The sequence below is a fragment of the Podarcis muralis genome, chromosome 8, assembly GCF_964188315.1.
Source record: "Podarcis muralis chromosome 8, rPodMur119.hap1.1, whole genome shotgun sequence".
In the NCBI taxonomy this organism is placed as follows: Eukaryota; Metazoa; Chordata; class Lepidosauria; order Squamata; family Lacertidae; genus Podarcis; species Podarcis muralis.
In genome coordinates, this window is record NC_135662.1 from 59018589 (window position 1) to 59044774 (window position 26186).

Below are 26186 nucleotides of genomic sequence, written 5' to 3' on the forward strand. Positions count from 1 at the left end.
ATCATCATCATATTTCAAATGTAAATGTAAATAATCAAGATTAAAAGCCCAACCAATCTGAGTAAAGCTCTGTGCGGACAAAGTCTAGCTCCCTTAGCCTAAAACGAGATGAGCACCGACTGGACTTAATCAGCCAGGGGTCCTTTACCCTTTTTTACATACAGTCAAACCTTTATTTCAATTTGGCATAGCAAGTGCTAACTTCATTTCATTCATCATATCTCCCACTGGATAGCTCAGTTGGTTAGAGTGCAGTGCTGATAATACCAAGGTTGCAGGTTTGATCCCTGTAAGGGGCAGCTGCATATTCCTGCATTGCAGGGGGGTGGATTAGATGATGCTCAGAGTCCCTTCCAACTCTGATTCTATGATCAGTAAGACCACAGTCCAGAATCACCTGAGGGTACCACTGTGCCTGAACATGCAGCACCTTCCCTCCTTCCTTCATGGCATGTTTTAATGAAATGGAGGAGTCTCCAATTAACCATTGTTTCCATTTGATCTGAACCATGAAACTATGGTTATTACCATCTGTGGAACAACTGTGGGACTGAAACCATCCTTTGAAGTTAGTTTACGATCCTGGTTTGTTCCAAAGTTGGTAAGCATAATTTTCCTGTGCAGATAAAACAAACTTGGAGACTTCAGCACTGCCACAAATGGAGGAGGGGAAGGGCCTGCATACACAGGAAAAAGACTCATACATAACTAAGCTTATTAATATCCATGCCCAGCCATTAAGTCAGTCATTTAAATTTAAAATGCGATTTGTTTCTTTTGCAGTAGGAAAGGATGAGGAGGCAAAATCATACTGGCCCTTTATATTCAAAGTTACAGAAACATTATTTTAAAAACCATTTCTTCATTCGCAGGTTTTCCCAAGGCAGTAGAAATGGCCTTAAGTTACATATGCAAACAAGCAACATTACTAATTACTAATTAGGGGTCTGTACTGACCGCAAGACTCAATTTGTACTGTAATTTGGTCTGAACTGTTCTGGAAGCAATCCAGTTTTGCTAGGGGTCTGCAGCCAAATCCCAATTTGCAAAAATTAAGTGTTAAACTTCCCCATTCACTATTATGGGCAAATTAAAATGAAACATTACAGCATTTCCCCCTTATTGACAGAACTGGATGAAATTTGTGGACATAGTCACTTCTGACATATCAGAAACAAATTGTCACAGTATTTTTATTTTATGTGATGATTTTTATCTACCCACCCCAATGGCAAATGAACTGTCTGTAATTTTTTTTTTTTTTGGGTATGGTAGCCACACCTGAGGAGATGAATACTGCCAAGTTTCAAAAGGATAAATGCAGTTATTTTCCTACATAGTTTGGAGGCTGTGAGAAAATAAAAAGTATACATGAGAGATTTTCCTTGATAAGGAACCTGCCAAAATACTGATAAATAGGACCAGGAATTTTCCTGCTATGTATATTTAACATTGATTTTGGGGAGGGGGTATTTAAAGGGTTTAGCTACCTGCTGTGTGGTTTTAGTGGGCAATAATTTTATTATAAAAATAGGACAGGGCTGCCTCTGGGAAAAGAGTCCACAAGATTTCAAAATGATGATAACAGAATCTTAGGAACTTAAAATTTAAAAAGAGCTTTAGGTTTTTGTATGGCTCAACTAAGGTCAAAGCTGATTTGAAAGGAGTGGGTATGTGGGACAGAAGCAGAAGGATATGAAAGTCCAGCATTTTCCAAGCATGAACTACTAGAAGAACTAGCAAAACTAGCAAAGAACATTGCGACTGGAGAGCCCTGGTAAAATCATTCCCTCTTTTTAGAAGATAGATCTCTCAGTCATAAAAGAACTTTCCCTTCACCACCTTTCCTCATCCTGTTAATTTCCTTATAAAATGATACACTGAGGGAGAAATGTCTCATTTTTTGAAGGCACACCGTCTGCAGCACTTTTGAAACATCTGATTCCTCCAGTTGCCCCAAACTGCTTTGGAGGTCCCTGCTTTAACTTAGGGAACGTCAGAGAGATCCCACTTCACCCTGCACAAGTTTTAAATCTCTCTGAAGTGGCCCACTTTGTTTCAAGATATATATGAATCTGCTCTATGCTCCTACTGCTTATAATGCAATTGTGCAGAGGTTGTTCGGGGTGGCAAATTGTTTTCACCAAGATGTTCCTACCAGCAATCACCATTAAAAAAAATTACAACACTCTACAGTGGTACCTCAGGTTAAATACTTAATTCGTTCCGGAGGTCTGTTCTTAACCTGAAACTGTTGTTAACCTGAAGCACCACTTTAGCTAATGGGGCCTCCTCCTGCTGCTGCACCGCCGGAGCTCGATTTCTGTTCTTATCCTGAAGCAAAGTTCTTAACCTGAAGCACTATTTCTGGGTTAGTGGAGTCTGTAACCTGAAGCGTATGTAACCCGAGGTACCACTGTACTGCTAAAATTACTGGAAGTGAACACTGGAAGAACTGCATGGCTAGCTCTTTTATGTGACCAGATTGCTCCACAAAGCAACCGCCACCTAACTTGCCTTATAACAGGCCACACCACCATTGTTTACATTTGTGAGTAAAAGACAAATGTAATAGTATCATGGCAGTAGCGAACTGAATTCTTCCACTGATGTAGCACTGAAGACAAGAAAATCAATTGGGATGCCAGCCTTTTCAGAGTTGTCAAGTAAAACTTTTAGTCAAAAATTCAGTTTAATTAAGAGGTAAAACACCATTTTATGTTAAGAGTATTACACCTATCATAGATGTCAAAAAGTTCAATAGCATCTAGAAAAGGCCTGTTATTTTCATACCAGCAAATGCCAAGAATTCCATTATAACCTACTGTGATTTCAGTAATACATGGACTCTGCTAATAGCATTCACTCAATTATTCATTTCCACTGTATCACACTAATAACAGCAATATCGCCAACTGATGAGACAATTATTTGCCCATACTTTTGTTCTTTAAGTATTCTTGGATTTAACAATATGCATACTACTTTAAAATTCAGGTAAATTAAATCCAGCTAAACATCAAAAAGAGCTTTCTGACAGTAAGAGCTGTCAGATAGCGGAACAGACTCCCTTGGAAGGTGGTGAACCCTGCTTCATTGGAGGTTTTTAAGCAGAGGTTGGATGGCCATCAGTCATGAATGGATTAGTTGAGTATGCTGCATTGTGGGGGTTGGACCAGATGAACCTCGGAGTCCCTTCCAACTTTACAATTGCTTGATTCTATAAACTCTGTGCTTACCTATATCTGTGCTGGATTGTGGCCTGTGGGAATGCGAGTGAAAGTTTACAAAATGGTCAAGAATGAATTTATTGCTCTCTATTTAAGGTCTTAAATTATGAAACAACTTCACTGGAAATATAAGAACGCCTAGTTCAGTCCATTTCAATACAGTGGGTTGGATCCAGACTTTGGCATGCTTAGTCTAGACACACTGAAAGCTGACAGGGCTTAAGTCAATGTTTATTCCTGTTGATTTGAGTCTACTATTAAACCTGACTAAAGGTACAATCCTAACCCCCTGATGGTGATGGCTGTGGGCATTAGGATAACATGTAGGTCCAAAGCTGTGCCCTGAAAACTGCTACCAGCTTTTCTGCTACCAGCTTTTCACGCAGAAAGCCCTAATCTATGAGATCCAAAGCTCCATGGATGTCTCAAGTGGCTCAGTTCCTGTCTCCTTCCTTGTGGCTGGCAGGATTCAGCATAACATTACATGCATTAGTCTCTCTACCCCTCTGCACTTCCCCAGATCCTATTAGGATTGCTCTGCATGTTTGGATCCAGTCCAGAGTTGGACTGGTTAATGACTGATATTTTGAAGAGTTTTAGGGGCATGGCCTACTGGAAGCAGAAATTCCATGCTCCAGCTTCCTAACATAACTATCAATACATATTTTTACAGAGCTCCAGAAAGCTACAGATAAATAGAATCCTTCCCTTTAAGAAATAAAAAAAAGCTATTTTCAAAGGCTAACATACTGAGTTCCTTTTGTAATGCTGTTATCTGTGATCTCTTTTGTAGCGAATTCAAGTGTAAGCAAGAAAAAGTTATGCTACGAATCTTAAAATGATGCATGATTGGGTAGGGAAAGCTTTTAAAAAGGCATTTCATCTGAATAAGGGAGGTGATATCTGCCAGCTTCAGAAGCCAGCAGATAAGTGTACTCTCAAGGGAAACCAAAACATAGTCATTTGATATGCTGAACACATGGCATGTTTTTCAGTGTTTTACAACTGTTATACACTGAGCTGGATCCAGAGCAAGTTAGTCACAGTTAAGATCCCATCTACATCTTCCCTCACAATCCATTTTTCCTATGTGTTGTGACTTTTAGAATCTAAGTCTGCCGACAGGGATTATCTTGTTTGTTATTGGTCTCTTGTGAGTTTTGAGGGACCAAAAAGCAAACTAAAATGCAATCAATCAGTGTGACTAATATTAGGATTCAAGCCATTCTCTATTCCGAACAACAGAACAGAACTGCAGAACATTTGGTTGCTGCCTGAGAAAAAGACAACAAAATGACCATGTGAAGGGCACTGAATATCAGATTTCAGATTAGAGCATTGTTGATATTGCTGCTACTGTTTACAACCAGAAGCACATGGACTCGTGACAGCGCATTGCATGCAAATATGCCAAGCACCCTCTTGCTACACAAAACTCAGACGCACTAAAGGAAGACGGCAACTTGCTTCACATAATTGTTATAGCCACACATTGAGAAGGAAGAAAAGGAAGAGGAAAGCGGGGGCAACTTCCTTTTCCAGCTATACCTATTAGTCTTAGGTAAATTAAGAGTGGAAGAGTTTATCTGAAGATACTGTACTTTCAGTTGTTTTATCTGAGCAGGAACTTTGTTCAATAATGTCCATCATCAAGGTGAAGAGGAATTCAAGGGAAGGATAAGTAACATAAGTAAACTCCAAGCTTTTCCCCTCCTTCTTTCTCTCAGAGTGAATAAGCCAAAACAGATGGACAACCCACTAATTAGTGGGAAAATGGTAAGAACTATTTCACAAAGTCAAGTAATTGGCATTATGCTTGCCTACAAACTTCAAACTAAAGCAAAAACTATTTTCATATAACCATGATCACCACTTTTTAATTTTAATAGCCCTAAGAAACAGACCATTAAAAATAATGGAATGCCTGGCCATTCCACCACCAGTCAGGCCAGAAACTCTCTCAAAGTCAGCATGCTATAAACACCCATTGTAGGGAGCGCATTTCTCATTATCTGCTGAAAAATTCAAAGAAGAGAAAAGACTTCCTACGTTGACCAAGTGAAATAAGTGTGTAGCTTGAGAAAGAAAGTAAGAGTGGAAGAAAACAAGGGGGAAACATGCCTAAATTGGTTAAACCAACTACTCAAGCAAACGATAAAGCTTATATTGAACATAAAGCCATCAGACATGACAACTCTCTCCCCTGTCAAGCAAGGGAAATAAATATAAATCTGGTGAGTACTGTGAGAGACAGTACTGGATTCATACCATCAAAATGTATTGCAACTGTCATAACATGAAAGGGGAAAATTGGTTGTCTGTATAAACCCTCTCTCACTACAGAATGCTGTTTGGCATACCTCTTTCTATTTAAGCTAAGCAGTAATTAATTAGTATTAATTCAATTAATAAGCAATCCACTCTTGTTATTCACATAGTGAATAAATATTTTATTTAATATTTTTCATGTGACTAATGAACATCAACAAGAAAGGCTACACAGAGCGTGTCACTGGCTGCTCACACTATGCCTGTGATATGGTGAGAATGTCTAGATTTAAAAAGACAAGCTATGAAAACTTTTACCGATGAACACAACTCCTTTGCTCCTCCCCTCCCACTAGCTGTAATTAAACCGGGAAATCACTAACTATAGTTTCCCAGTGCTCCAACTAAACACATATGCAACATGCTCTTTTTTGATCCGGAATTGGAGTTTGAATATTCACATCATCAATTCAAAGTTACCCACTATCCGTTCCATCTCTTTTGCTAAGGTTGTTTGGGTAGGTGTGAGCACATCATTTGTCCTCCCATTCCACCAATATCTTTTATATAAAACTCTCCCATTAATAACACCTCCAGTAATACCCACTGGGACGTGGGTGGCGCTGTAGGTAAAACCTCAGCGCCTAGGACTTGCCGAACGCATGGTCGGCGGTTCGAATCCCCGCAGCGGGGTGCGCTCCCGTTGCTCGGTCCCAGCGCCTGCCAACCTAGCAGTTCGAAAGCACCCCCGGGTGCAAGTAGATAAATACGGACCGCTTACTAGCGGGAAGGTAAACGGTGTTTCCATGTGCAGCTCTGGCTCGCCAGAGCAGCTTCGTCACGCTGGCCACATGACCCGGAAGTGTCTGCGGACAGCGCTGGCTCTCAGCCTCTAGAGTGAGATGAGCGCACAACCCTAGAGTCTGTCAAGACTGGCCCGTACGGACAGGGGTACCTTTACCTTTACCTTAATACCCACTATGACCATGTCTACTTTTTCTATTTGTATGACTGACCAGATTCCCATAAGCTATGTAGAACGTATCTTCCTCTCTTCTCCAGCTAAGTGTTTCATTTCAATGCCAGTATTATTATGTTTCAAAGGTGTTAGTGTTTTATTTTAAAGCTTAATTTACTAGTTTTATTTAATTTACCATAACTATAGAAAGTTAAAAAGGAGGGCATCCTTCCATATTCTGGACTAGAAATGGAAGTAGGAAGTAACAAGTTAACTGAATGCATACATGAGTGATTGATGGTTTTTTACTACTTGGATTTCACTACCATATAGGAAGAAATATCCACAGTGATTTTAAAACATTGAGTGTGAAGAAATTACATGACTATTTTGTTACATGAACATGCAGCAGAATGCTGAAATAAGACATAGGTTTTCAAAGCATGCACACGTGACAAAATATATACGTGCTTCTTTTTTCAAAGGACAGTGATCTCACTGTTAAAAAAATGTACTGCGGAAAACAGGCCACAGAGAATGTGAGAGAGCACTTTGATACTTCTACTCTTAACCACCCTGAAATAAATATTATGAAAGCCATTACATAAATATTGAAACAAACAAACTGCTAACAAACCCCATGCCAGTAAAAGCATTATTCATTAGGCTATACAACACACACACAAATCACATAAGCTTTTAGCAATCAACAATAATAAAATAGGCTGGTAGCTAGCAGTCAGCAAACATTAGTTAATATTTAAACTAGGAACAGATAGACCATATTACTAGACACATTAATGTGACTGAAACTTAGTAAGCGTATATGAAGTCTGAAAAGTCCAACATCATTGAAGTTATTTCCTTTGACTTGTTTTCAACAATCCTGTCCAGTGACCCATTTCACAAAATGTTTTGTGAAATACTCTAGACTGAAACAGTTTTTGCTCAGTCACAAAGTCTAGCTTCCCCTTAATCCCATAGGGGTGCACTTTATATGCATGATGGCATTTGATTTTCCTACAGGAAGCTAATTAATTTGATTTAAAATATTTAAGCCTGATAGTGTTTGCAGTATTAAAGTATCAAAAGAATCTGACATAATTTTGTGTCAACAAACAACAGTTGAGAACTCTCTTGTGGCATGAAGCAAATGCCCTCACAGGTCCTCCAATCTTGTGGACCTCACAGGACCAGATATCCCCAGTGTTGCCATGATGGCACTGGCAACAAGGGCAGAATCAAAAGTACATTCTCCATTATGCTTCATTATTATGTCTATATCAGAGTCTCTTCTTTATATGCCTCACCTGAGAGAATAGCAGAAGGTAGCCACATGAGAACAAACCTTTTTAGTGGTGGCCCCATCTGAAGAATGGCCTCATCAGGGAAACGCACCTGGCACAATCAGTTTTTAGGCATTAGGCTAACACCTTTTTATTCACTTACGCCTTGGGTAGCTAAGCCGGCCTCTAGAGCCGACTCTAAGCCGGCTCATCTTTTAGCAGGGTGGGTAGGCTTGCTATTGTTATGTCACTGGACAAGCATTTTAGGCATTTGTATCATAAACTGCTTCAAATTTTCTGGCTTTGTTTTTACTGGTTGTATTTTATCTTGTTAAGACACTGTGGGACTCTTTTTGTAAAATGCAACAAGTGTAATAAATAATAAAACAAACAAACGTGGCAGTATAAAAGTGCTGAGATTCTCAGAATGATACTCCGTATGGGACTGTAAGTTGTTATGCAAGAGTGAATAAAAATATAATCTATAGAATCATAATTTCAATGATTATCATTGAGGATTCAGTGAGCATGGAACTTTACAAAGCAGAATGCAGTTCCCTTCCCCAAATATCTTAAATTCTAAACACAGATACAGCTTTTCTTCTACTGGACATGTACTCATGATCAGATTGTGAAGTAAGTCATATTGGCCAATGCCCATTGGTATGCAGCCACACTTATTCCAAATCAACAAGTCACAAATAGGCAATAAAATGAGCAGTGATCTCCTGGAAGGATTTCATATCATGAAATAGAAGTAAAAGAAGCACTGAGGGGCGGGGAAGAGAATGACCAAAGATCTAAAATTGTGCATTTCTATATTGATATGGCTAAGTTTTCTACAGATTTTTCCAATATATTCAGCATATAATGTTTACAGTTCAGTCATTATTTACAATACATACATGATATATTTCAGCAGTAAGGCTCCTTATGGGGTCTATGTGTTCAAAGTCAGTAATGAGCACTGGAAAGAATGAAGACACAATCATTTCAGGTGAAAAGCTTACCTTTGATCGTCTCCTCAACAACTTCTACGACACGATCTATCTGCTGAACCTGTAAAGATGAAAAAAATTACAATGTGGATATTCTGATGATTTTTGGACGGTTCTCATTCTCTAGGCATTTAATTCACATAGAGAAGAAACATACATTTTGCTGAATCTGTATTATATTTCTGCTTGTAATATAGGAAAGACAGCATTTTACTCCTGCGTAAGTGGGTGGGGAAACAAATCCTAATGACGCAAGCTAGCTATTGCACTCCTTTAGCAATTATCCAAGGTAAAGGCTTGTGTACAGCAACTTACTTCATAATAACAAAGAAACTGAGGTACCACCTTTACTTGTCACAGAAATAACTGAATCCAAATAAAAGATGGGTGCAAGTTTCAGACCACCAAGACAAGAAGCATTTATACAAAGCAGCAAACTGATATATTAATGCATGAGTAGTAAAGTCGCTTGGTCTGATGGGACTGATAGCAGATAAGGATAAAAAACAGGAGGGGACACCAAATCTGTCTACAGATTCAGACTTACACTCCTACCTGCCTCTCCCGTAGCAAATTCCTCAGATCAGTAACCCACAAGCAAACACCTACAGATGCCCAGAAAATCTATCACCACTTCCCTTGCACAATTGGCCTTGTATAATTCAAATTCTAGCAATGAAGACAGATATGGTGTACATGTACATGAATATATACATACACACAGCGAGCACAATGCACACACACTTCAGGGTCACCTCCTGTTTGAGTTTTAGCTTGTTGACCTGATCTCTCCACCACCCACCCCTTAGCTAAGTTCTTACATAATACTGCAGTGTTATTTGGGATGTTTATTACCTGCTGAAAGAAGATGGGAGGCTGCTGCTGTGTATCTTGCTCCCCCTGATTAGAAGACAGGTGGGAAATGGGTGATGTATGCCAGGTTTGTAGGATTTCTCCCACTTCCTCTCAAGGCTCTATTTATTATAATGTGGTGTTAATGATAATTTTGTCTGCTGGTTGGCTGACTGCAACGTTAAGAAGTGTTTTCTGCCTCAGGATGAGGCAGAATCTGTTGGTGGAATCTGGGAGGTTTGTAGTCCTAGGAGGGAGAGAGGAGTAGCTTGATACATGTTTTTTTTTCCTTCTGTTTCTTTGCCACAGAGATTAACCAGCATTCTGAATACATGCCCAGGGTGATTGATGAATATTTTGTGATTTTGCAGTTTTATATTGTGTTTTATATTTATGTTGTGTGGGTACTCCTTTCCTGGCCCCCACATGCATCAGCAGAGTGCATATAAGCACATCCCATTCTGCCTTCTTCTGGGTCCAAAAGGACCCACGCTTCAGCGATGGCGCATCAATTGGATGCCCCTATAATGGTCATTGCCTGTATTTATTGTACCGGTGTTGCGTATTTCTTTTTTATTAATATGCTGTTCATCGTTCTGGGGCTATTTGGGCCAAAAAGTGGTATATAAACATGCCATAACATAACACAACCACATACACACACTTTTAATTGTTTTCTCCACTATATACAACTCCCAGCCTCTAGTTCCAAATTTTCAGGTCAGCTTCTACTACAGTTTCATGTATTTGTTTTCTCTCTGGGTTTGTTTGTTAAACCCCTTTGGGTAGCATGCTTCATCTAACTTTATGTAAAATGCTCATTATATTAATTGAAGCTGATGCTGATAACAGGTCTGCCACTAGTTCTCTTCAGTTTGTCAGGATCAGCTTAGTGATCATATATATTCCACTGCCTTTTCTCCTTGCCTCAAACGCTAGCAAAAATGACACTTTCAGAATGTTTTATTTCTGTATTTGTCTTAGTTAGAAGTAGTTACAGGTATATAAAGAACCCTAGAAGTGAATGAGTATGCTTGTGCCTGACTTGTAAGTTTTAGGTGTACAAGTCCTTCTGAAGTCATGTTTTGGAGGTGCATTACTGATGCCACAAGTTTGCCACCCCAAAATCTGCTCTGGAGGGTTGTGACTGCTTCATTGAAGCAGGAGAAAAATCTGAAGAGGGGCCAGCTTATTTCCTGTAAGCTACTCCTGCCTTCGTTCACTAGAGGCGCAAGTAAGTCAAACCCAGTGATATTACACTGGCAAACGAAACCTCAATATTGTTACATTATTAAAACTCTTGAGTTAAAGTTTGAGGCTCAGGTTTTAACAATGCCACATCCATAGTCATCTCCTTACCCCAATGATACTCAGGCCTTGTAGGTAGTCTTGTCGAGGCTGGGCTTGTGGAACACATCCAGCTAGAACAACTTTCTTTTTTTCTTCTTGTGCTTTCCTAAAAGGCATTTTTAAAAGCAAATATTATTTTCCTTGAATGGCGCAGCAACCTTCATATTTCATTGCATTACTTAATATCTTTAAGTAGCATTTACTGAAGAAGCTTACAAAAATGCACCAATTTCATGCTGTAGCTTATCATACCCCAGCTACAGCATTTACTATCTACCAAAAACTGTAGTAGCATACTTGTAAGATGTAAAGGCAAAGCTTGGCCTGATGTCAATAGATCACCTTCCTGTACACAGATAGAATTTATGACAGGGATGGGGAACCTGTAGTCCTCTAGATCAGTGTTCTTCAACCTTGGGTCCCCAGATGTTGGTGGACTACAACTCCCATCCTCCCTGGCCATTGACTAAGCTGACTGGGGATTATGGGTATTGGAGTCCAACAACACCTGGGGACCCAAGGTTGAAGAGCACTGCTCTAGATGATGGTGGGCTACAACTCATCACCTGCGATCTTTTGATGAGTCTCTCTTGGTTGTGCCACAATCTGCTTTTACTCATTAGGTGGCAAAAAGGAAGGAACCATTTTCAATTGTGGTATCTGTGTTGTGGAAGAATCTCCCCTAAGTGCTCCTGTAAAAGGTAAAGAGCCCAGTCCAGTCCTTGACTATGGGGTGCGGCACTCATCTTCAGTAAGCCTATTCAGTGGCTTGCTTCCACAAGAAATCGAAATCATTTTTATTCAGGCAGGCATTCAGTGGACCTGAACGTATTTTCTGTTGACTGTTTCCCTGTTATCCTGACTCAAGACTCTTGGCTATCCCAAAAGTTTTGTTGACATCAGCAAGCAATATCTGCATCAGCCCAGAATTACGTTACAAGGTTCAAAAGGCACAACAGCAGAATCCACGATGCATCACAAGGCGTAAGCAAAGACGTCCCAACACCTGACCTGCTGCTCCTGCTATACTTTTAGAGGCGTAGAACCCATAATTTGCACAGGTCTGCTTGCAAGCGAGCACTCTAGTTGGAGGGCGGAGGGCCGAGTCTGCACTGATGGCAGTGTGGCCTTGGCAACAGGACTCAAGTCCAACACTTTGGCTGCCTCTGATCTGGCCAGCTCTGCAGATTGGCCAGCTGGCTACTATAGGTGCCTCACTCCCTGGAGGCATGGTGAAATTGGTTTGACTGTCTCCCCCTCCCCAAATGGGACATCCAATGACCCTGGGGCAGAAGCTGCATCCAGATCACTATTCAAACTGTCTCCCCTGCCCCCATCTTAGGGTCCTCCTCTTCCTCTGGCAGAGCTTGCCATTCCTGGCTGCAGCTGCCTGGCAACACAGGGTGCATGAAACCAGTTTGCTGTTTTAGTTTACATCTGTGGAATTTTTATTGTATCTTGATGCTTACATAAAAGGCGGTAAGTTTTTCTAACAGATTGTAAATTAAATAGTCATTTGCAATTGACGATACTAGCCAGGAATTAAAGTCTGACAACAGCTGGACCTGATTTATGGTATTTTCTCCAGTCATCATGAAGAAAATATTAGTTTGGGTAATATATAAAAAAGCATTGCTATATTAACTGCATTAGCATAGTGCTGCAAACTCGACCTCCAGTGCCAAGGAAACATGCATACCAGTCCTCTGAGCCCCACCCAGTGATACATTGCTACCTCCTGCAAGAAAACCTAATAGGCATTTTTCATGTTCGGTCATGCCATAGCAGTTACGTTGGTAGACATCTTGTGAAAACATTGCTGGTGGCAATTGGAATGGAATTCTACTGGAGTGGCATTTACAAAACAGTGGCTATGCATGAGCCGTCAACGAGGGAACAACAAACCACACTGTATTTCAATAGATGATACTAAATGTTAAACTATAATACTGAAACAGTATCCAGCAGTATGCTTTGCCTGTGCATCCATAATATCAGCATCAAGGAGATTAGATAATGGGACTGGTATAGTACTAAGAAAATGACAGACCAACAAGTAAGAGAGAGGATTTTTTTACCACCATATATGAGGTTTAAGGAAACCTACTAGGTGTTTTTTTTTAACTTTATATTTTTTAAAAAATCAAAGTATGAAAAATGAGACCAATATTCAGGTAATTTGACATATTTGGTCCAATATTTAATGGCAAAGCAACATGACCTGTTTCTTATAATCACATACCACCACTAGCTGTTATCTCTAAGTTGTAGAATGAACATGTACAGATCCTTCTACTCAAATATCTGCAAGGATAGCAAAGGTAAAACTCTGCTGGTCTCAGCAGAAAAACACATAAATATTTTTGACATATTATTTGGTATGGTAACGTTATTTAATAACTTTGTCATTTTTTTGCAAAATCTTCATGAAACGTAGATAGGAACTGGGGCACTGTTATTTAGAACTGCACATGAAATATTGGCTTAATTTACCCTTAAGCTGAAATTTACATAGACTTTTATATATTTCTCAGCTTTAACTTCACACTAAACAGAAGAGCAGTCATATTTTGAATTCTGCTGTTTAGATATGAGCAAACATTCAATGTAATCTTTTTAATACTCTCTAATGAGCTTTGCTGAATTTAACAAAAGCCTTCACATTATTTCTTCTTTAGAAAGCTAGCTACATCTAGAATACTACTACAACAAATATCTTTAACCTTCAGAAATTTTAATGCTATAGGGAGTGTGGGGGGTGTATTTAGCATAAATAAATACATTTCCATTTCCAGAAACGTTCCCACTTTACAGTTAAATGAACTTTACCTTGAAATTACACTTTAATTGGCTCAGAACAATTTTTCTCCAAGAAAATATACTTCAACTTAAACTTGATTTATCAAATCTCACAGCACAGAAGTTTAATTAGACCAATTTTCTTTAAAAAGCTTGGTGTGCTGGAAAAAGTAATATGTAGAATGGTTAAAACACATGTTGAGTTATTTTAATGCTGGTACATAATATCTGCCTGCAAGGTCATAAATAGCAAGGAGAATAATCCAGTCCCGTTAGCAAAGAGTGCACACAAGCAAAGGATTTCTATAAGGACAAGGAAGAGAGATTAACTGGAATATGGAAGGTACATACAGTCTCTCAATTGCCCCTACCATTGTCTGCACATAGGGAGGGGTTCCACCAAATCTATGAAAATCCTTTGCATGCAGTGGGCTACATTATGATGGAAAACGAAGAAACACCTCAGTGAGCTACCACCACGGGGGCTTCTGAGGGACTATATCTGAGAAAACAGGTCTGTCTGAACTGCATTATACAAATACCATAAATATGGGATAAGCTGAACTAAAATCTCACAACAATTACAGAAAAATAGGTGTTATTTAAAGGACCACTTAGTATGAAGAAAGAATAGATATGGGGGAAAGGATATTTATTGGCACTTGCATTAAATAGCCTAATTCACATGCTTGTCATCAAGCCTATGTATTACTAACATGAAATATCTGCAAAGGAATGTGCCCTTAAAACACTGCTGTAGCAACTTGGAATGTATGGATGTGCAGGTTTTTAGAAACATTAGGGGAAACATACATGGTTGGTTTTGCTCATGTGGCTATATGTTTATTTATTTGCAGTCCACCTTAGGATCTCAGGATAGGGACAATCAAAGCTTTATTTCAAACAACAATCCATCCACAGGTAAAAACAGATAAAATTCACAATTTAATCAATCACAAAACTGCAGAACTTCTAAAAATTCTTGCTGCATTTTAAAGACTGCTAAAGCCTTGGCTAAGTAACCATGTTTTAAGTTGGCATTAAATGAAAAAAAGGGTGGGAGCCAGGCAAATTTCAAAAGTGAGAGAGTTCCACAACCAGGGTACCAACCAAAATGCAGCACACTTTTTCGAACAATTCTCTCCCTCCCGACCTGTCTGATTGAAGTGTGTTCTTAAACTCTTGAAAAAGTGGTAGGTACAGGGAGAGGCAGTCCATGGGTTCCAATGGACTGGGAGAAGAAGGAATCTCTACAGTACAAATTTAGGTTTAATAAAGGAAATATTGCAAAGCTGAGATCCACTGTGATTGAAGCAGCCACTAACCTTGCAGAAGCATTCTGAGTCTAGCAAACTCTCTTATTACCTGATGGCTCTAAGCAACTGTATGCTTCACTTCACTATTAGGGAACTTTCCTCCCTACACTCTAGACCTCATCAACAAGAACCTAGAAAATGCTGCTTGAGCATGCTCCTCTACAGCTCCAGCCCTATAGCTAATGCGCTGCTTCTTCAGAATATCTCTTGCTCAGCACAAACCGCTCCTCTCATGCAGACTGTCAATGGGCTTTTCATCCACCGCAAACACATACCTGTATACCGCCTTAACCTGGCTTTTGATAACTGAGATGTATGCTTTTAGGACCAACCTATTTCTGTGACTGTAGGCTGCTTTAAACTGTTTGAATTGTTGTAACCTGCCCTGGGACCTTAGGGTGAAGGGTGGGTAATAAATAAATACATTAACATATTTTTATGCTAATTCAAATCTTTCCAAGGTGCTTTTATCTCAGCCGTTTACTCAAAAGGTCAATCACATGGATTAAGCCATGTGTTGTTGCAGAACGCGACATGCTGCTGCTTACTGTAACATCCGCTGTTGCTTCATCTGAACATGGTATTGTTTGCAATGCCCTTTTAAACAATTCTGTGGTCTAATATGAAAGGCAGCTGGATTTCAGTCACAAACACAATCTTTCTGTTCATTTCTCTCCCACTACAAATCTTTCAAGTACAAAGAAACAGGATATTAAATAGTCAAATACCCAAGTCTATTATGCCATTGAATTCAGAGGAACACACCCATAAACACTTAACCTTTCCTTACCAATGTATAACGCTAGTGAAAAAATTGTTAATGAAATTTAACATCCCAACACTACAAGCGTTCTATCTGTGCAAGCATATTGGGTTAAGAAAGAGAGCAATCCCCTCCTCTCTTTGTGTGCTCTTCTGAGGGTTCTCCTGGCCCCCTTAGAAACAATTTGGGGAGCACCTTGTAGGAGGAAAGGAAGAAAGCCCTGTTGCGCAAGCGGAAGCCCTTACAAAGGGATTTCCCCCTCTGTGAAATCTTGGCCTCAAATCATGGTTTGATTCAGGGATAATCATAACCACTGGTGAGAGGAGTGAAGCAGGACCTCTACCTGTGTTCAAGATATTCAGCAATACCACTGAGCTGTCATTTTCTGTTTCACATTTAATTCTGCCCTAGTTTTAACTAAAACAAGAGTTGAAACATGTAGTCAGGTACTCCATTAGATTAATAGACATTAGTTGACTAAAATATGTTGCTCTATTAAAAAGATGCCACTGATTTACCTGGCAGCAGAATTATAATTTTAATCACATCTCATTACCAAAACCAGCAGGTACCTGCTGCCATCTTAAAGCAAGTATCCCTTCTCCTCCTTCACACAGTACAGAATATATCCTCTAATACTGTGCATCAATGATATATGTGCATCACCTACACTCATACGCAAGCTAATATTGATTCCTTGGACAGCTAAACTCACACCATCAATCAGTGGGAAGAGCAATACAAACTATAGGAAGCCAGAATAAGTTACACAAGGTAACTCACCCCTGTTCCAAAGTGTTCAAGAGTAGAGGTATTGCTGGCTGAATCTCAACAAGCCAGGCAGAAGGAAAACAAACCTTCAAAACCATGTTTTGACATACACTGACAAAAAGGGTGGTGTAACTTCAACTGGGTTGCTAGGCCATGTGACTGAGCTGAACAGAGTTTGGAATAGGAGTAAGTCTGCCCCTGTTTCATCCTGCCACTCCCCTTTTTCGAGATTTACTCCAGCCTCAGCTGAGCCCTGACTGAGTCAGGGTGGACTTTTGCCAATGTAGTTTTGGTGGACCTCAAATTCATCCAAACATTAAGGACAAACCAGTATTAATTATCAGAGTTGATACACCGTCATCTATTATTATACAAAGCTAAATTTAGGATATGCTGATTACACTCAATTTCCCTTATAACATGATGCAGTCCAGATCCAGGAATGCCACTCAAGACAGAGTTTTGAAGCTTTCTCCCATAAACCAAGTGGTCCTAGCAGGAGTTGAGCAGAGCAATATTGCCATCTGCTGTCAATGAACAACCCAAGGCTATGTAGTTTAATGAAAAACAAATATATTGATCATACTTATTTATTAAAGCTTGTGATTCCCCCTCCGAGCCTAATTTAAATATTATATAATACTATATAGAATTTATTCTCTCTCAAATAAGAAAACATGATTGTTTACGTCTTCCTTGAAAAGGGCCTGCAATCCATATTTTTCTTTAATTTTCCTGCTTGAGCTGGAACACAGCTAATGAGATGTTAATAGCTGCTATGCAACCAGATACTGATAGCTAGTGCCACTATTAAATTCCAAGTCGAGTGGGGAAGGTAATGAAGGATCAATAAGAGCAGCCAAATAGGACTCCTTTAAAGAGCAACTCAAATGTATGGTTTCTAGTGTAGAACAGCATTTTCAAATTAATGTACCGCCTCAGAATTCACAAGGTTGGGGTGGTGTTGCTTTATCAGATCTCCCTCAATGTCAACCTCACACCCCAAGAAGTCTGTGGCTTTTGATATGGGGGCACTTTACAGAAAGGGACCTACACATCAATTCTGAGGACAAAGGAAAATGAGTATTTGCATAAAATCTGTATATGGTATTTTATATGTATAGAAGCATGTTTAGAAATAATTGCTATGACTTGAACATAAAGAGAGTGTATCTCACAATAGAGTGGGAAACTGGCTAGATGACCTACAGTGAGGGGGGAAAGTATTTCATCCCCTGCTAAATTTGCCTGTTTGCCCCCTGACGAAGAAAAGACCAGTCCATAATTTTAATGGTAGGTTGATTGTAGCTGTGAGAGACAGAATAACAACAGGAAACCCCCAAGAAACCCAGGGAAAAGAGGTCAAAGCAGCAAATGCCAAACACAAGGTAGATCAAAACAAAGCTGAAACCACAGTTCCTAGAGCAAAACATGGTGCAGGTATCACATAATACATCTTCACAAGGCAGCATCAAGTAAAGGATAACAAAAGTTGTCAAGGTGATGTAAAGTCATTACTAGAGACCTAGAGGGCAGGTGGAAAAACTGAATCAGGAAGTGGGTTAACAGCCCTGGAAAGGGGCCAGACTTTAATCACTGGAGATTTTAATTACTCAAATGGACTGGTAAAACTTCTTATACATTTTTTTTAAACCACCAAATGCTGGAACACATTCCTGGAAGTAATAATAAGATTACTTTCAAAGTTTGCTTAACTGTATTCAGAGGTATACTGGGCCTACTGAAAGAAATGAGTTAATTAAGGTAAATGAAATGTGACAATCATTTTTATCAAACCACAGTATGAAGCAAAGAAGTAAAAAGCCGCACACTGTAAAATCAATAAAAATGTTTCAGAGGCAGTGGTGCAAATATTATGCATGAGTTTTCAATGCAAATTCTCTAGTAATTCAGGAAGGAGTGAAAGAAATCAGTAGGTATCCAAACACAGATATGGTTTTTATGGTTGATGAACAAGCCATGAAAAATAAACATGGATCCCAATAAAAAGACTTCCTCTTTGACCTTGCCTTAGAAAGAACAACATGTACAAATCTTAGAGGTTAACATGTATTTTGGCTGCAACACAAACTGTGATATGAGGAATAATTTTCGTGAGAATGAAAACATATACTCTTCTTTTAGTGATACACTGTGAGAGAAAGAGAAAGAGAGAATAAACCTCAGTGTTTACATTCCTTGGTAAGCAAAACATAATTAGGAAGGGATAGATCTGATCCATGTTCTCTAATCCATCTGATTTCATCCAAGATACTACTTGGGACCCTTGGTTACACTTGATTGAATTTACAATTATTGTATATATTGGATGGTATTCATCTAAGTTTTACTCAAGAGTAAAGTAATTAATATTGAAATTGAAAATAAGGAACATGACTAAGTTAGGTCCATTAATTTCAATTTCAACCCAACCTTGACATATTTGCCTCAGGCTCTCTGATCTCGGTTATGGCCCCAGACTTCTATCTGGTCTGACTATCTATACACCTGGCTCTGGCCCCACTGACCTTAATTTGTTGCCCTCCACCAAGACCCCACTCTGACCTTGATTATGTACTTTTCCAGCTGACCAGATCTGCTATGCCCTAGCACTGAGAAAAGCTTGAATGGAAGCTAATGGCTTTGTTGTGAAAAATGGCATTTTTCACCTAGAATTCCAGCAACAACTTTGTGCACTCACCAAGTATCGGCTGAAATAGGTGACTTTTCTGTAGTGATCCATTTTGCAAGCAAAGATGGAAGCTGAAGCATAATGCCAGTGCACTTAAGGGAGTCACTTGGACAGGAGACTCAAGGCAGAATTCAGTCATTTCTAGCAAAATAAGGATACTAAGCCATAGGAATACACTCTCTGGTGTATTCTCAAAACCGTCAGAGCAGTGCTGGCCTACAGCTGACCCATGAGCTGAGAAACAGAACAATGACATCAATCCTTTCCCCATTCTTCTGAAAGAAAACATTACTGCTTAAAAAATTAAGTAAATTCACCGGGACAAGTACTTGAGAGTGAATAAAGCCTTCAACTACCATAATTTTAATAGACAACTTCTAAAATCTCTCTCTCAATCTCTTATATATAAATGAATATAGACACTGCACATACTGTACATAATGATAATACAAATATTAGGAAGAAAATTGTGGGTGGTTAGAGTGCCGGACTACAACCTGGGAAACCAAGGTCAAATCTTCAATCAATCACTGCCTCTCAGCCTAACCTACCTCACAGGGTTGTTGTAGGGATTAAATGAGGAAGGGGAGAACCATGTGTGCCACCTTCAGCTCCTTGGAGGGAAAGGTGGAATATAAGTTAAATAAATACAGTCATACCTTGGAAGTCAAATGGAATCCATTCCAGAAGACCGTTTGACTTCCAAAATGTTCGAAAACCAAAGATCCTACAGCCAATCAGAAGCCACGGAAGCCCCGTTGGATGTTTGGCTTCCAAAAATGCAGTGGTACCTCAGGTTAAGAACTTAATTCGTTCTGGAGGTCCGTTCTTAACCTGAAACTGTTCTTAAGAGTCTGTAACCTGAAGCGTCTGTAACCCGAGGTACCACTGTAGTTTGCAAACCAGAACAGTCACTTCTGGGTTTGCAATGTTCGGGAGCCAAAACATTTGGGAACTAAGCTGTTTGACTGCCAAGGTGTGACCGTAAATGCCTAAATAGTAGCACATCCTATTATATAAACATTTTAATATTCTTATGATTCTTAGAGATATTTGTATGTTTAAGAAAAAAGTACTGTGATGTTGAAAGTTTTTTGCCTCTAAAATATCCAGATTCTTTCCTGCCTAAAAATATACAGTGTTAATATACAATGCCAGCAAGGCCTACATTATAATCCACCTATTTCAAACAAAAAGTATTCCAGTCTGTTATTATTAATATTCTCTAGCAATGCAGCAGCAAGTTCCTTAATTATTTCAAAATTATTATACTGAAGGAATGCAACTATTCTAAATCTCAGAGAGCATTAGATAATCATTCTAGTGGTCCCTATAGCATGGATTTTGCCTGGACACTTTTAGATCAACATCCCATATACTAATGGTAAAACAATTTAAATACTAATAGTATTATAGCATAAAAAATAGCAAAGCTAAAGTGTACAACAGTAGTACAATGCTGACTGAGTCAAAACTAGAAGCAGAGGGGCACAAGAGTTATTGTGCCCCTCTGCTTATTGCAACAATATTTTGAAGAGCTACCTGTATCATTCCAATGTGTATTGTTGTGTTCCACTTCCTCCTATACAGCTAGAAAGTGAAAAGGAAGAAGCAGAGCTACGAACTGGCATTAAAAAGGCTATCTTCCTGACTGTAAGCCATCCTTTTGAACAATAACTCAGAATGCTGCCTGTCCCATGGGAGAGTGTAGTTGAATGCAGTTCACATTCCAAAGGTCTGATCATACATCAGCCAGTTTGCCTCCAAGGAGCGAGAATACTCCCAATAGATAATATACCCACGTATTCTGCCAGTGATGCTGTCTTCCATGCTTGTACCTTAGACATTTCCATGAAGATGATATAGGCAGACAAACAGCTGCTTGTTCTCTAATTTTTGTGTTTGTAGCTGTCCTTGATCCCTACACCAAACCATTACTGCTATTCCAATTAGTTATTATTCCAATTCTCAAAAGTGTAAATCAACAACATATATACCGTATTTTTCGCTCTATAAGACGCACCAGACCACAAGACGCACCTAGTTTTTGGAGGAGGGAAACAAGAAAAAAAATATTCTGAATCTCAGAAGCCCGAACAGCAAGAGGGATCGCTGCGCAGTGAAAGCAGCAATCACTCTTGCTGTTCGGGCTTTTGGGATAGCTGCGTAGCCTGCATTCGCTCCATAAGACGCACACACATTTCCCCTTACTTTTTAGGAGGGAAAAAGTGAGTCTTATAGAGCAAAAAATACAGTATGTATTCTTTCCCTATCACCACCACCATATACACAGCTTCTCCTTAGTTGTAATGAAGTGATCAGCTAAAAAGGAGAGCTGGCTCCTCTAGTACTAGACATTCTGTAGAAAGCAGAGATTTCTGGAGTTATGCCTTTACTGGCGGGGGCAGGGGCTAACCATTTTCAATCTGCAGTCTTGATCGCCCCGTTAGTTTCAATGTGACTAGAAAGTGGTGCAGTCACACTCTTGCACATGTGCCACATGCACAACAGACAATGTCAAATTCAGGCAGACACATGCAGGCACACAGTAGCTGGTACGACCACAGGGAAGCTCAATACCTGATCCTTCATTAAACCCCACTTCTGACACTCATTCGCTTTAAGCTTCTCTCTCTATATGCAACCAAAAAAGGTAGCGACAGGGAGAAGAAAGGCTGCTCTAATGTTGGGCCTGTGGATGTGTGCCTTGCACCTTTGCTCCTGGCCTACTCAGAAGCCTATGTGGCGTCAATACTGACCTGTGGCAAGGCAGCCATGCACCCAACTTGCTTATCCCACAGGGAAGTCGGCTGTTGTTGGAAATACAAGACGAGACTTTGCAAGTGCTCATTCAGTGCTCAGTGTCAATAATACTGAGCTAGACAGACCTATGTTTGATTCCTGTGTTATCCACAACTGACCAGGTTCCATTCTTGATTTATTCCTCTTATCAAAATGTTATTTCATGGGAAATCTGATTTAATATTGACACTTTTACTTCTCTGTCAGCTGGTCCCTTAATATCTGAATTCATTTTAAAAGGTGAGATACTCTGTCGGAAGACTACCACTCCTTACTGGTTTATTTTGTCCTTGTTCTTGCTTTTATTGTGTATTTTGTGTTTTTATCTTGTATTTTTATGCTGTGAACATCCCTGAGATCTACAGATGAAGCGCGGTATACAAATTTAATGAATGATTGAATGAATGTTGGAACTAGCTCTAACTGGCTCACTGAACCCTTGTATTCTATGCTGGTTGCATCCAGAAAGCCGGGGCCCAAAGTATCTTGCTGTGGACATACCATATTGGCCCGAATATAAGCAGCACCCGTATATAAGCAACACCTTTAAAATTCAATTTTAAAACCAACACCTTTAAAAGACAATACCTAAATATAAAAGACTATACCTAAATATAAGCCACTCCCTTAAAATTCCACAGGCACTCACACCCGTTCCGTTTTACTGTATGTCTGTTTCAGCAGTGATATTGTAAAAGCCAATTTTTGTAAAGCCGAGAATTTAAGCCACACTTTAACTTTTCAAAGTCGGATTTTGGAAAAAAGTGAGGCTTACATTCAGGCCAATACAGTAATATTCTTGAATACAAAGGACCACATTTGGCTGCAGGGTTCCCTGTTTCTAACCTAACTACAGGTGCAGCCATCCAATCACCCACTTAAAATGGAACAAGCAACTGCTAAAACCTGATCGGTAATCACAGTCCCAAACGGTAACAGGATCCTTTTCTATTTTACTTTAGTGATTTAGATAACAAGACAGGCTGGCTTCTGATAAAGTTAAAATGTTGTATCAACATGCTAAAAGCATTTTATGATTGTGGAAAAAATCCTGGTTTTATTTGTATAAACACCCAGTAGCTAAGCACTTCATCATTGCAGTTCACAGCCGAGTCAGATGGTTCCAAAGACACGACAAATAAAGAGAGATCCAAAACAGCAGAGCCTCTCCTGCCAGATTGCCGCACAGACAAAAGTACAGCAGGTGGCTATCTGAAGCTCCAAATTAAATCATATACTGCACAGAACATTATACCAATCATTGTGCAATTCCTTTTGTTTAACATTACTCATCATCTTCAATTTGCAAAGTGAAAAGAAAATTGCTTTAATGATAGATAAGCCGCAAAAAGGAAAGTAATGATGATCTGAATGGTATTATTCGACATTATGTAACAAGAGGGAAAACTTTGACCTCTTGAATTCACTCCTCCCCCCTGCCTCTCTCAATATTATTGTTTATTAAGTAAACCAGGGCTTATCTGGAACAAATCCTTGCTGAAACACCAGGTGGTTCATTGGGAACATTCTTCTATCAACAGATGGCCTAGAACATCTTTATGACACACACCTTGCATGTACAGATCTATGTAAAAGCTAGTGTTTCAAAGCAAAGTCATGACCACAGCCAATCACAGCAAGCAGAACATAATCTTGGAAGAGGGCAACAGATAAGAAAGATAAAAAGCTAATGTTTCAATTAGTTTTTTAAATCCTCACATCATGATAAAGATAGAGAGTAGAAGTTGTTTATCACCGTTCCATTATTATTGTCACATTGAATGAGTAAGCGAGGTTGTTTGCATTTCTTGAAATCTGTACAACGAAACAAAGTGTTCTGTATGGGAAATGCAGGACAATCACAACTTTTTTCTATTCCTCCTTGGCATTATGTGTGTCGGCTTTCAACTAGGGCTTGGCAATATCTGATTTTCAAAATCACGATTTATCACCAGCTAAACATCGCACTAAAAGCTATGGTTTTCCCAGTAGTGATGTATGGAAGTGAGAGCTGGACCATAAAGAAGGCTGATCGCCGAAGAATTGATGCTTTTGAATTATGGTGCTGGAGGAGACTCTTGAGAGTCCCATGGACTGCAAGAAGATCAAATCTCTGCATTCTGAAGGAAATCAGCCCTGAGTGCTCACTGGAAGGACAGATCCTGGAGCTGAGGCTCCAATACTTTGGCCACCTCACGAGAAGAGAAGACTCCCTGGAAAAGACCCTGATGTTGGGAAAGATGGAGGGCACAAGGAGAAGGGGATGACAGAGGACAAGATGGTTGGATAGTGTCTTCGAAGCTACAAACATGAGTCTGACCAAACTTCGGGAGGCAGTGGAAGACAGAAGTGCCTGGCGTGCTCTGGTCCATGGGGTCACGAAGAGTCGGACATGACTAAACGACTAAACAACAACAACAGCAGACATCGCACTATATCACAATGTCTGAAATAAGGATGGAGCTATGTAGAGGTATTGGCTGGCTTCACCGTTTCCCCCACATTGTGATTTTTGCATAGTGCGCACACACGTGTACATGCACACACCCCAGGATTTGTGATATATTGCTAGGCCAAACATTATAAAACCAATATCACAATATGGACTTCAACCCAGTTTTGGATGATATAGTGATTTATCGCCCGGCCCTACTTTCAACTCATGGAATCTGAGGGTGCGTAGCTAGCAACCCTGCCTGAAATATAGACTTCATCACCCTCACAAACCTGACCCTTTGGGTAAGAGAAAAATGCTAACTTTGCTTTTGCAAATCTGACACCCTCCCCACCACAGACATTTAGTGATGATTTCGGTGACAGAAACTAGAAGGCTGTTAAGATTCTTACTAGCACTGCCATTGAAGATAGCTCAGAAACTACTGCTAGCACAGAATTCCGCTGCCTGACTTTTAGCCTGGGCCAGGGGATCAGATAGTATCACAATGTTACTGCACCAGTTGCACTGGTTGCCAGTGCGTTTCCAGGCTTGACTCAAAGTGCTGATGATAACCATTAAAGCCCTAAACAGTTTGGGACTAGGTTACCTTATGGATCAGTTACACAGGAGAGGAAAACCTAAAGCCCTGGGGCCTCTCTATCTTGCCCATGGAACTCTCCTCAGGCCACACAGCCCTCTCTCCACAGATGATGCCCCTCATTGGCCCTGCTTCCCGCTACAAATATTTTTGCCATGCTGGAATGTGTCCTTGAATTCCAATAATGCCTCTTGGGTTGTCAGTATGGAGGACGGAGAGCGGTGTGCATGTAAACAGAAAAACTCCAAGCTGACAATTGATCTTACATAGATGCTTACGAATATGTAAAGACGAAATGTGTGTTAACTTTTGTTAGTAATTACAAGATGTAACTATTCCATTTTTTGTTTTTGTATTGTGGATGGAAAACAGAAAAAGGAAGGGGTGTATATATGAAGAGACCAATCATAAATACAATGATATAATTTTCATTCATTGCTCTGCACACTTTTCCATCTGGCCTTCCCCCAGGATGAAAAAGGTTATTCACCCTGATATACCAGTCTACACAAATCTTAAGACTTAGGATATAAGTAAAGTCTCTGCCAATAAAAGTTGTGGGGTTTTTTTGAAGGAGCACAAGGAACAGGGCCTTTTCTGCAGTGGCCCCCTATTTATGGAATTCAATTTTTTAGAAAGGACACAAGGCCCGTTGGTTTTAAAGAAAGATCTTACAATGTCCATTTTTAAAGGCATTTGGGAAATAAGATGTAAGGTGGCAGTTGGGTCAAATAATTAGAGTATGTGTCCAATGGTAGTATGAGACTATTTTAGCCTTTATTTGTCTCATTGTAGTAAGATTCAACAGTTTTACTGTTGTGTTTTTACAATTGCTATTGTTATATTTTAGCAATTGTAAACTTCTTTGTTCTGAAAAGCAGTATATAAGCCCTTTAAATAATAAAATAAACAACAGAATGAAGGAAAAGGAAGACTCCCGATTACAACAGCTCTCTCATCCACATATTTTCATGTACAACAGTGCAGGTAAAGGAGAGAATCACTGCAGATTATTTGACAGAGGGCCAGTGATGGGAGAGATGGTGCTAAGTGGCTGCTATAAGGA

General features: G+C 39.6%; 1 protein-coding gene across 7 annotated transcripts in view; it reads right to left on the minus strand.

Annotated features, from left to right (window-relative positions):
- CDKAL1 (CDKAL1 threonylcarbamoyladenosine tRNA methylthiotransferase) overlaps positions 1-26186 on the minus strand; it is a 230579-nt gene that overhangs the window by 149981 nt on the left and 54412 nt on the right. For all 7 annotated transcript variants that reach the window (XR_013394002.1, XR_013394004.1, XR_013394003.1 and 4 more), the window contains 2 exons: positions 10952-11048; positions 8753-8801 (listed from right to left, as the gene is read on the minus strand). Coding sequence is in view for 4 of the 7 variants with exons in the window: in XM_077933233.1 (XP_077789359.1) it covers positions 8753-8801; positions 10952-11048 (146 nt within the window). In the remaining 3 variants the exon portion in view is untranslated. The remainder of the gene's footprint in view (positions 1-8752; positions 8802-10951; positions 11049-26186) is intronic.